Raw genomic sequence first — 13,930 nt, 5'->3', positions numbered from 1 at the left:
ACTCACCACTCACCACCCACTCACCCACCCCACTCACCCACTCACTCACCACTCACCACCCACCCCACTCACCCACCCACCCACTCACCCACTCACTCACCTCACTCACCCACTCACTCACCCACTCACCCACCCACTCACCCACTCACCCACCCACCCACTCACCCAATCACTCACTCACTCACCACTCACCACCCACTCACCCACCCACTCACCCACTCACTCACCACTCACCACTCACCCACCCACTCACCCACTCACCCACCCACCCACTCACTCACTCACTCACCCACTCACCCACCCACTCACCACCCACCCACTCACCCACTCACCACTCACTCACTCACCACCCACTCACCCACTCACTCACCCACTCACCCACCCACCCACCCACTCACCCACTCACTAACTCACCCACTCACCCACTCACTCACCACTCACCACCCACTCACCCACCCACTCACCCACTCACTCACCACTCACCACCCACTCACCCACCCACTCACCCACTCACTCACCACTCACCACTCACCACCCACTAACCCACCCACTAACCCACCCACTCACCCACTCACTCACCACTCACCACCCACTCACCCACCCACTCACCCACTCACCCACCCACCCACTCACCCACTCACTCACTCACCCACTCACCCACTCACTCACCCACTCACCCACTCACCCACTCACTCACTCACCACCCACTCACCCACTCACTCACCACTCACCACCCACTCACCCACCCACTCACCCACTCACCCACTCACTCACCACTCACCACCCACTCACCCACCCACTCACCCACACTCACTCACCACTCACCACCCACTCACCCACCCACTCACCCACTCACCCCGCTCACTCACCACTCACCACCCACTCACCCACCCACTCACCCACTCACCCACTCACTCACCACTCACCACCCACTCACCCACCCACTCACCCACTCACCCACCCACCCACTCACCCACTCACTCACTCACTCACCCACTCACTCACCACTCACCACCCACTCACCCACCCACTCACCCACTCACTCACCACTCACCACCCACTCACCCACCCACTCACCCACTCACTCACCACTCACCACCCACTCACCCACCCACTCACCCACTCACCCACTCACTCACCACCCACTCACCCACCCACTCACCCACTCACTCACCACTCACCACCCACTCACTCACCACTCACCACCCACTCACCCACCCACTCACCCACTCACTCACCACTCACCACCCACTCACCCACCCACTCACCCACTCACCCACTCACTCACCACTCACCACCCACTCACCCACCCACTCACCCACTCACCCACTCACCACTCACCACCCACTCACCCACTCACTCACCACTCACCACCCACTCACCCACCCACTCACCCACTCACCCACCCACCCACCCACCCACTCACTCACTCACTCACCCACTCACCCACCCACTCACCCACCCACCCACTCACTCACTCACTCCACCCACTCACTCACTCACCCACCCACTCACTCACTCACTCACTCACCACTCACCACTCACCACCCACTCACCCACCCACTCACCCACTCACCCACTCACTCACCACCCACTCACCCACTCACCCACCCACCCACTCACCCACTCACCCACCCACTCACTCACTCACTCACCACTCACAACCCACTCACCCACCCACTCACCCACTCACCCACTCACTCACCACTCACCACCCACTCACCCACACCCACTCACCCACTCACCCCACCCACCCACTCACTCACTCACCACCCACTCACCCACCCACTCACCCACCCACTCACCCACTCACTCACTCACCACTCACCACCCACTCACCACCCACCCACTCACTCACCCACTCACCCACTCACCCACCCACTCACTCCCCACCCACTCACTCACCCACTCACCCACTCACCCACCCACTCACTCCCCACCCACTCACTCACTCACCCACTCACTCACTCACCCACTCACCCACTCACCCACTCACTCACCCACTCACCCACTCACCCACTCACTCACCCACTCACCCACTCACCCACTCACTCACCATCTGCTATGTTCCAGGTCAACTTTACGGAAACAAAGAATCAGTGGATGAGAGGCATCGCCACAGATACGAGGTGAGGTGATGGTGGTGATGGTGGTGATGGTGGTGGTGGTGATGGTGGTGATGGTGGTGATGGTGGTGGTGGTGATGGTGGTGATGGTGGTGGTGGTGATGGTGGTGGTGGTGACGGTGGTGATGGTGGTGGTGGTGGTGGTGGTGATGGTGGTGGTGGTGCTGGTGGTGATGGTGGTGGTGGTGATGGTGGTGGTGGTGATGGTGGTGATGGTGGTGGTGGTGATGGTGGTGATGGTGGTGATGATGGTGGTGATGGTGGTGATGGTGGTGATGATGGTGGTGGTGGTGGTGATGATGGTGGTGGTGGTGATGGTGGTGATGGTGGTGGTGATGGTGGTGGTGGTGATGGTGGTGATGGTGGTGATGATGGTGGTGATGGTGGTGATGGTGGTGATGGTGGTGGTGATGGTGGTGATGATGGTGATGGTGGTGATGGTGGTGATGATGGTGATGGTGGTGGTGATGGTGGTGATGGTGGTTGTGGTGATGGTGATGATGGTGGTGATGGTGGTGATGGTGGTGATGATGGTGGTGGTGGTGGTGATGGTGATGGTGGTGGTGGTGGTGATGATGGTGGTGATGGTGGTGATAGTGGTGGTGGTGATGGTGGTGATGATGGTGATGATGGTGGTGGTGATGGTGGTGGTGGTGGTGGTGATGGTGGTGATGGTGGTGGTGGTGGTGGTGATGGTGGTGATGGTGGTGGTGGTGATGGTGGTGGTGGTGATGGTGGTGGTGGTGATGGTGGTGATGGTGGTGATGGTGGTGGTGGTGATGGTGGTGGTGATGGTGGTGGTGGTGGTGATGGTGGTGGTGTTGGTGGTGGTGATGATGGTGGTGGTGGTGATGGTGATGGTGGTGATGGTGGTGATGGTGGTGGTGGTGATGGTGGTGGTGATGGTGGTGGTGGTGATGGTGGTGGTGATGGTGGTGGTGATGGTGGTGATGGTGGTGGTGAAGGTGATGATGGTGGTGGTGGTGATGGTGGTGATGGTGGTGATGGTGGTGGTGATGGTGGTGGTGGTGGTGGTGGTGATGGTGATGGTGGTGGTGGTGGTGGTGATGGTGGTGATGGTGGTGATGGTGGTGGTGGTGATGGTGATGGTGGTGGTGATGGTGGTGGTGATGGTGATGATGGTGGTGGTGGTGATGGTTGTGATGATGGTGGTGATGGTGGTGGTGATGGTGGTGGTGGTGATGGTGGTGATGGTGGTGATGATGGTGGTGATGGTGGTGATGGTGGTGATGGTGGTGGTGATGGTGGTGATGATGGTGATGGTGGTGATGGTGGTGATGATGGTGATGGTGGTGGTGATGGTGGTTGTGGTGATGGTGATGATGGTGGTGATGGTGGTGATGGTGGTGATGATGGTGGTGGTGGTGGTGGTGATGGTGATGGTGGTGGTGGTGATGGTGGTGATGGTGGTGATGGTGGTGATGGTGGTGGTGATGGTGGTGATGATGGTGATGATGGTGGTGGTGGTGGTGATGGTGGTGGTGGTGGTGGTGATGGTGGTGGTGGTGATGGTGGTGGTGGTGATGGTGGTGATGGTGGTGATGGTGATGGTGATGGTGGTGGTGGTGATGGTGGTGATGGTGGTGATGGTGGTGGTGGTGATGGTGGTGGTGGTGATGGTGGTGGTGATGATGGTGGTGGTGGTGATGGTGGTAGTGATGGTGGTGGTGGTGGTGATGGTGGTGGTGGTGATGGTGGTGGTGATGGTGGTGGTGATGGTGGTGATGGTGGTGGTGAAGGTGATGATGGTGGTGGTGGTGATGGTGGTGATGGTGGTGATGGTGGTGGTGATGGTGGTGGTGGTGGTGGTGGTGGTGATGGTGGTGATGGTGGTGATGGTGGTGGTGGTGGTGATGGTGGTGATGGTGGTGATGGTGGTGGTGGTGATGGTGATGGTGGTGGTGATGGTGGTGGTGATTGTGGTGGTGATGGTGATGATGGTGGTGGTGGTGGTGATGGTTGTGATGGTGGTGATGGTGTTGGTGATGGTGGTGGTGGTGGTGGTGGTGATGGTGGTGGTGGTGGTGATGATGGTGGTGGTGGTGGTGGTGATGGTGGTGGTGGTGGTGATGATGGTGATGGTGGTGGTGATGATGGTGGTGATGGTGGTGATGGTGGTGGTGGTGATGGTGATGATGGTGTGTGGTGATGGTGGTGGTGATGGTGGTGGTGGTGGTGGTGATGGTGGTGGTGATGGTGGTGATGGTGATGATGGTGATGATGGTGATGGTGATGGTGTTGATGTTGATGATGTTGTTGTTGATGTTGATGATGTTGATGTTGATGATGTTGATGTTGATGATGTTGTTGATGTTGATGATGTTGATGTTGTTGATGTTGATGATGTTGTTGATGTTGTTGATGTTGTTGTTGATGATGATGTTGATGTTGATGATGATGTTGTTGTTGATGATGTTGTTGATGATGTTGTTGATGTTGTTGATGTTGATGATGATGATGATGTTGATGATGTTGATGTTGTTGATGTTGAAGGTGAACCCGGCGTTGGTGGGGGAGTTTGAGAGACGTGGACTTCGCTTCGTGGGTCAAGACGTTGACGGACAGAGGATGGAGATTCTGGAGTTGGATGGTCACTTCACTCACCAAACACTCCCTCAGTCACTCACTCACCTACACACACACCTAGACACTCACCTAGTCACTCACCTAGACACTCACCTAGACACTCACCTAGACACTCACCTACACACACACCTAGACACTCACCTAGACACTCACCTAGACACTCACCTAGACACTCACCTAGACACTCACCTAGACACTCACCTAGACACTCACCTAGACACTCACCTAGTCACCTACACACACACCTTGTCACACACCTAGTCACTCACCTAGACACTCACCTAGTCACTCACCTAGACACACTCACACTCACTCACTCACCTACACACACACCTAGACACTCACCTAGACACACTCACACTCACTCACTCACCTAGTCACCTACACACACACCTAGTCACTCACCTAGACACTCACCAAGACACTCACCTAGTCACTCACCTACACACTCACCTAGACACTCACCTACACACACACCTAGACACTCACCTAGACACTCACCTAGACACACTCACACTCACTCACCTACACACACACCTAGACACTCACCTAGACACACTCACACTCACTCACTCACCTAGTCACCTACACACACACCTAGTCACTCACCTAGACACTCACCTAGACACTCACCTAGACACACTCGCACTCAGTCACTCACCTAGTCACCTACACACACACCTAGTCACACACCTAGTCACTCACCTAGACACTCACCTAGACACTCACCTAGACACTCACCTAGACACTCACCTACACACACACATAGACACTCACCTAGACACTCACCTACACACACACCTAGACACTCACCTAGACACTCACCTAGACACTCACCTAGACACTCACCTAGACACTCACCTACACACACACCTAGACACTCACCTAGTCACTCACCTAGACACACTCACACTCACTCACCTACACACACACCTAGTCACACACCTAGTCACTCACCTAGACACTCACCTAGACACTCACCTAGACACTCACCTAGACACTCACCTAGACACTCACCTAGACACTCACCTACACACACACCTAGACACTCACCTAGACACTCACCTAGACACTCACCTACACACACACCTAGACACTCACCTAGTCACTCACCTAGACACACTCACACTCACTCACTCACCTACACACACACCTAGACACTCACCTAGACACACTCACACTCACTCACTCACCTAGTCACCTACACACACACCTAGTCACACACCTAGTCACTCACCTAGACACTCACCAAGACACTCACCTAGTCACTCACCTACACACACACCTAGACACTCACCTAGACACTCACCTACACACACACCTAGACACTCACCTAGACACTCACCTAGACACACTCACACTCACTCACCTAGACACCTAGACACACACACTCACTCACCTAGTCACCTACACACACACCTAGTCACACACCTAGACACTCACCTAGACACTCACTCACCTAGACACCTAGACACACACACTCACTCACCTAGTCACCTACACACACACCTAGTCACACACCTAGTCACTCACCTAGACACTCACCAAACACTCACTCACTCACCTAGACACCTACACACACACCACTCATACACTCACCACTCACTCACCTAGACACTCACCAAACACTCACTCACTCACCTAGTCACCTACACACACACCTAGTCACACACCTAGTCACTCACCTAGACACTCACCAAACACTCACTCACCTAGACACCTAGACACACTCACTCACCTAGTCACCTACACACACACCTAGTCACTCACCTAGTCACTCACCTAGACACTCACCTAGACACTCACTCACCTAGACACCTACACACACACCACTCATACACTCACCACTCACTCACCTAGACACCTATACACACACTCACTCACCTAGACACTCACCTAGTCACTCACCTAGTCACTCACCTAGACACTCACCTAGACACTCACCTAGACACCTAGACACACACTCACTCACCCACTCACTCACCTAGACACACACTCACTCAGTCACCCAGTCACTCACTCACTCACTCACCTAGACACTCACCACTCACTCACCTAGACACTCACCTAGACACTCACCTAGACACTCACCTAGACACTCACCTAGTCACTCACCTAGTCACTCACCTAGACACTCACCTAGTCACTCACCTAGTCACTCACCTAGTCACTCACCTAGACACCTACACACACACCTAGTCACTCACCTACACACTCACCTAGTCACTCACCTAGTCACTCACCTAGTCACTCACCTAGTCACTCACCTAGACACTCACCTAGTCACTCACCTAGTCACTCACCTAGACACTCACCTAGTCACTCACCTACACACACACCTAGACACTCACCTAGTCACTCACCTAGTCACTCACCTAGTCACTCACCTAGACACCTACACACACACCTAGTCACTCACCTAGTCACTCACCTAGTCACTCACCACTCACTCACCTAGACACTCACCTAGTCACTCACCTAGTCACTCACCTAGTCACTCACTCACCTAGTCACTCACCTAGTCACTCACCTAGTCACTCACTCACCTAGTCACTCACCTAGTCACTCACCTAGTCACTCACCTAGACACACTCACTCACTCACCTAGTCACTCACCTAGTCACTCACCTAGACACTCACCACTCACTCACCTAGTCACTCACCTAGACACTCACCACTCACTAACCTAGTCACTCACCTAGTCACTCACCTAGTCACTCACCTAGTCACTCACCTAGACACCTACACACACACCTAGTCACTCACCTAGTCACTCACCTAGTCACTCACCTAGACACTCACCTAGTCACTCACCTAGACACCTACACACTCACCTAGTCACTCACCTAGTCACTCACTCACTCACCTAGTCACTCACCTAGACACACTCACTCACTCACCTAGTCACTCACCTAGTCACTCACCTAGTCACTCACCTAGACACCTACACACACACCTAGTCACTCACCTAGTCACTCACTCACTCACCTAGTCACTCACCTAGACACACTCACCTAGTCACTCACCTAGTCACTCACCTAGTCACTCACCTAGTCACTCACCTAGACACTCACCTAGTCACTCACCTAGTCACTCACCTAGTCACTCACCCACTCACTCACCTAGTCACTCACCTAGTCACTCACCTAGTCACTCACCTAGACACCTACACACACACCTAGTCACTCACCTAGTCACTCACCTAGTCACTCACTCACCTAGTCACTCACCTAGTCACTCACCTAGTCACTCACCTAGACACACCTAGACACTCACCTAGTCACTCACCTAGTCACTCACCTAGTCCCTCACTCACCTAGTCACTCACCTAGACACTCACCTAGACACTCACCTAGACACTCACCTAGTCACTCACCTAGTCACTCACCTAGTCACTCACCTAGTCACTCACTCACCTAGTCACTCACCTAGACACTCACCTAGACACTCACCTAGACACTCACCTAGTCACTCACCTAGTCACTCACCTAGTCACCTATACACACCTAGTCACTCACCTAGTCACTCACCTAGTCACCTATACACACCTAGACACACACCTAGACACTCACCTAGTCACTCACTTAGTCACCTATACACACACCTAGACACTCACCTAGTCACTCACCTAGTCACCTATACACACCTAGACACACACCTAGACACTCACCTAGTCACTCACCTAGTCACCTATACACACACCTAGACACTCACCTAGTCACTCACCTAGTCACTCAGTCACTCACCTAGACACTCACCACTCACCCACCCAGTCACTCACCACTCACTCACTCACTCACCTAGACACACACACACTCACCACTCACTCACTCCCTCACCTAGACACACACTCACTCACTCACCTAGACACTCACTCACCTAGACACTCACTCACCACCCAGTCACTCACCCAGTCACTCACCACTCATTCACCTAGACACACACTCACTCACTCACATACTCACTCACCCAGTCACTCACTCACCTAGACACACACTCACTCACCTAGACACACACCACTCACCAGTCACTCACCCACCCAGTCACTCACTCACCACTCACTCAGTCACTCAGTCAGTCACTCACTCACTCAGTCACTCACTCAGTCACTCACTCTGTCACTCACTCTGTCACTCACTCTGTCACTCACTCAGTCACTCACTCACTCAGTCACTCACTCAGTCACTCACTCAGTCACTCACCCACTCAGTCAGTCACTCACCACATCACTCACCACTCACTCAGTCACTCACTCAGTCACTCACTCAGTCACTCAGTCACTCAGTCACTCACCCACTCACTCACTCACCACTCACCTAGACACACACACACACTCACCACTCACTCAGTCACTCACCACTCACTCACTCAGTCACTCACTCACTCACCCACCCACTCACCCACTCACCCACTCACTCACCCACTCACCCACCCACTCACTCACTCACCCACTCACTCACTCACCCACCCACTCACCCACTCACCCACTCACTCACCCACTCACCCACTCACTCACCCACTCACTCACCCACTCACCCACCCTGTGTCTCTGTGTCTCCCCCCAGACCACCCGTTCTTTGTGGGAGTTCAGTTCCACCCGGAGTTCACGTCGCGGCCGATGGCTCCGTCCCCCGTCTACCTGGGGCTGCTGCTGAGCGCAGCCGGCAAGCTGCAGAGTTTCCTGCAGAGAGGATGCAGGCTGTCTCCACGGTGAGTGACTAGTGAGTGAGTGACTGAGTGAGTGACTGAGTGAGTGACTGAGTGAGTGAGTGAGTGACTGACTGAGTGAGTGAGTGAGTGACTACCTGGGGCTGCTGCTGAGCGCAGCCGGCAAGCTGCAGAGTTTCCTGCAGAGAGGATGCAGACTGTCTCCACGGTGAGTGACTAGTGAGTGAGTGAGTGAGTGGGTGGGTGGGTGGGTGAGTGAGTGAGTGGGTGAGTGAGTGGGTGAGTGAGTGAGTGAGTGGGGGAGTGAGTGAGTGAGTGAGTGGGTGAGTGGGTGAGTGAGTGGGTGAGTGGGTGAGTGAGTGAGTGAGTGGGTGGGTGGGTGAGTGAGTGAGTGGGTGGGTGAGTGGGTGAGTGGGTGGGTGAGTGGGTGGGTGGGTGGGTGGGTGAGTGAGTGGGTGGGTGAGTGAGTGAGTGAGAGTGGGTGGGTGAGTGGGTGAGTGAGTGAGTGGGTGGGTGGGTGGGTGAGTGGGTGGGTGGGTGGGTGGGTGGGTGAGTGAGTGGGTGGGTGAGTGGGTGGGTGGGTGAGTGAGTGAGTGAGTGGGTGAGTGAGTGGGTGAGTGGGTGAGTGGGTGGGTGGGTGGGTGGGTGAGTGAGTGGGTGGGTGAGTGGGTGGGTCGGTGAGTGAGTGAGTGGGTGAGTGAGTGGGTGGGTGGGTGAGTGAGTGAGTGGGTGGGTGGGTGAGTGGGTGAGTGGGTGGGTGAGTGGGTGGGTGGGTGGGTGAGTGAGTGAGTGAGTGGGTGGGTGAGTGAGTGAGTGGGTGGGTGAGTGAGTGGGTGGGTGAGTGAGTGGGTGAGTGAGTGGGTGGGTGGGTGGGTGAGTGGGTGGGTGGGTGAGTGGGTGGGTGAGTGAGTGGGTGAGTGGGTGAGTAAGTGGGTGAGTGAGTGGGTGAGTGAGTGGGTGAGTGGGTGGGTGAGTGGGTGAGTGAGTGAGTGAGTGGGTGGGTGAGTGAGTGAGTGAGTGGGTGGGTGGGTGAGTGGGTGAGTGGGTGGGTGGGTGAGTGGGTGGGTGAGTGGGTGAGTGGGTGGGTGAGTGAGTGGGTGAGTGGGTGAGTGGGTGAGTGGGTGGGTGGGTGAGTGGGTGAGTGACTGAGTGAGTGAGTGGGTGGGTGACTGAGTGAGTGACTGAGTGAGTGAGTGAGTGGGTGAGTGAGTGGGTGGGTGGGTGACTGAGTGAGTGAGTGAGTGAGTGACTGAGTGAGTGACTGAGTGAGTGACTGAGTGAGTGACTGAGTGAGTGGGTGAGTGAGTGAGTGAGTGAGTGAGTGAGTGACTGAGTGAGTGAGTGACTGAGTGAGTGAGTGAGTGACTGAGTGAGTGACTGAGTGACTGAGTGAGTGAGTGAGTGACTGGGTGAGTGGGTGAGTGGGTGAGTGGGTGAGTGAGTGAGTGAGTGGGTGGGTGGGTGAGTGAGTGAGTGAGTGACTGAGCGACTGAGTGACTAACTAACTGACTAGCTGGGTGACTAACTAACTGGGTGACTCACTGGGTGACTAACTGGGTGACTAACTCACAGGGTGACTAACTGGGTGAGTGACTAACTGGGTGACTAACTGGGTGACTAACTGACTGGGTGACTAACTAACTGGGTGACTCACTGGGTGACTAACTGACTGGGTGACTCTCTCTCTCCGCGTGACCAGGGACGACTATTCTGACGTCAGCGACGACGACGACTCCGACTCGGAGCTCGCCGCCCTGGGCGGAGCCACGGCCCCTAGCAACGGTCTCCCTGGCAACGGTCTCCCTGGCAACGATCTCCCCGGCAACGGGCTCGGCGGGGTGTGACCACGGCAACTCGGGCATCCGGCAAGCGCAGCAGGTAACCATGGCGACGGGCGGCAGGGTAACCGTGGAAACAGGGCAACCGTGGCAATGGGGTAACCATGGTAACCGGAAGGAGTAACCATGGTAACAGGGTAACCTAGGCGACCGGCGACAGGGTGACCCAGGCAAACGGCAATATTGGTAACCAGGGCAACCGACAACACGGGTAACCATGGCAACCGACAAAATTGGTAACCAGGGCAACCAGCGACATTGGTGGTAACCATGGCAGCCACCAGCAGCACGAGAAAAAGTATGGGTACCAATGGTAACCACGGCAACAGCCAGGTAACTATGGTAACCGTGGTGACGGCTGTGTAACTACGGTAACCATGGTAACTGTGTGTGTGTGTGCTTAGGGCAGCTACTGCATTGACAAGAACGAAGAACCACAAACAACAACAACCACCACCACAACAGCAACAATCACAACAACAACATCAACATCAACAATCACCACCACAACAACAACCACCACCACAACAGCAACAACCACAACAACAACAATCACAACTACAACAACAACAACCACAACAACAACAACCACCACCACAATCACAACAACAACAATCACAACAACCACAATCACCACAACCACAACAATAACAACAACAACCGCAACAACAATCACAACAACAACATCAACAACATCAACAACAATCATCACCACAACAACCACAACAACAATCACCACAACAACAACCATGACAACAACCACAACAACCACCACAACAACAACATCAACAACATCAACAACAATCATCACCACAACAACCACAACAACAATCACCACAACAACAACCATAACAACAACCACAACAACAATAATCACAACAACAACAATCACAACAACAACTACAACAATCACAACAACAATCACAACAACAGCAGCAACCACCACAACAACAACAACAATCACAAGTAGCACGAACTACCACCACCACGTATGGAGAGATTAATGTTTATTTTTGGTTTGAAAGTTAAATTTGAGATTTGATGTTACGATGGTAACAACTCACCCACTCACTCACTCACCCACTCACTCACTCACCCACTCACTCACTCACCCACTCACTCACCCACTCACTCACTCACCCACTCACTCACCCACTCACTCACTCACCCACTCACCCACTCACTCACTCACCCACTCACTCACTCACCCACTCACTCACCCACTCACTCACTCACCCACTCACTCACCCACTCACTCACTCACCCACTCACCCACTCACTCACTCACCCACTCACTCACTCACTCACCCACTCACTCACTCACTCACCCACTCACTCACCCACTCACTCACCCACTCACTCACTCACTCACCCACTCACTCACTCACCCACTCACTCACTCACCCACTCACTCACTCACTCACCCACTCACTCACTCACCCACTCACTCACCCACTCACTCACCCACTCACTCACTCACCCACTCACTCACTCACCCACTCACTCATTCACCCACTCACTCACCCACTCACTCACCCACTCACCCACTCACTCACCCACTCACTCACTCACTCACCCACTCACTCACCCACTCACTCACTCACTCACCCACTCACTCACTCACCCACTCACTCACTCACCCACTCACTCACCCACTCACTCACTCACTCACTCACCCACTCACTCACCCACTCACTCACTCACTCACACACTCACTCACTCACCCACTCACTCACCCACCCACTCACTCACTCACTCACCCACTCACTCACTCGCTCACCCACTCACTCACTCACCCACCCACCCACTCACTCACCCACCCACTCACCCACTCACTCACTCACCCACTCACTCACCCACTCACTCACCCACTCACTCACCCACTCACTCACTCACCCACTCACTCACCCACTCACTCACTCACCCACTCACTCACCCACCCACTCACTCACTCACTCACCCACTCACTCACTCACTCACTCACTCACCCACCCACCCACTCACTCACTCACTCACCCACTCACTCACCCACTCACTCACCCACCCACTCACTCACTCACCCACCCACTCACTCACTCACTCACCCACTCACTCACTCACTCACCCACCCACTCACTCACTCACTCACTCGCCCACTCGCCCACCCACCCACCCACTCACTCACCCACCCACCCACCCACTCACTCACCCACTCACCCACCCACCCACCCACTCACTCACCCACTCACCCACTCACCCACCCACCCACTCACTCACCCACCCACCCACCCACTCACTCACCCACTCACCCACCCACTCACCCACCCACCCACCCACCCACCCACTCACTCACCCACTCACCCACTCACTCACTCACCCACCCACTCACCCACTCACCCACTCACTCACCCACTCACCCACTCACCCACTCACCCACCCACCCACCCACTCACTCACTCACCCACTCACCCACTCACCCACCCACCCACTCACTCACCCACTCACCCACCCACCCACTCACTCACCCACTCACCCACTCACTCACTCACTCACTCACCCACCCACTCACCCACTCACCCACCCACCCACTCACTCACCCACTCACCCACTCACCCACTCACCCACTCACTCACTCGCCCACTCACTCGCCCACCCACTCACCCACTCACTCACCCACCCACCCACCCACTCACCCACTCACTCACCCACCCA

At 54.9% G+C, this 13,930-nt stretch overlaps 1 protein-coding gene across 5 annotated transcripts in view; it reads left to right on the top strand.

The window, feature by feature from the left end:
* LOC144953713 (CTP synthase 1-like) overlaps nucleotides 1-12,488 on the top strand; it is a 77,846-nt gene extending 65,358 nt beyond the window's left edge. For 3 of the 5 annotated variants that reach the window (XM_078884276.1, XM_078884274.1, XM_078884277.1), the window contains exons 16-20: nucleotides 2,074-2,129; nucleotides 4,641-4,737; nucleotides 9,299-9,443; nucleotides 11,101-11,279; nucleotides 11,644-12,487. In XM_078884276.1, coding sequence (XP_078740402.1) covers nucleotides 2,074-2,129; nucleotides 4,641-4,737; nucleotides 9,299-9,443; nucleotides 11,101-11,245 — 443 coding nt within the window. In that variant the 3' untranslated portion in view covers nucleotides 11,246-11,279; nucleotides 11,644-12,487. Of the gene's footprint in view, nucleotides 1-2,073; nucleotides 2,130-4,640; nucleotides 4,738-9,298; nucleotides 9,444-11,100; nucleotides 11,280-11,643 lie in introns of all 5 variants that reach the window. The other 2 variants (XM_078884275.1, XM_078884273.1) reach the window with 2 other exon arrangements.
* Nucleotides 12,489-13,930: the final 1,442 nt, after the last annotated feature.

Source organism: Lampetra fluviatilis, chromosome 81, assembly GCF_964198595.1.
Source record: "Lampetra fluviatilis chromosome 81, kcLamFluv1.1, whole genome shotgun sequence".
In the NCBI taxonomy this organism is placed as follows: Eukaryota; Metazoa; Chordata; class Hyperoartia; order Petromyzontiformes; family Petromyzontidae; genus Lampetra; species Lampetra fluviatilis.
Note: the sequence above shows the minus strand (reverse complement) of the source record. Positions and strands in the feature narration are given on the sequence as shown.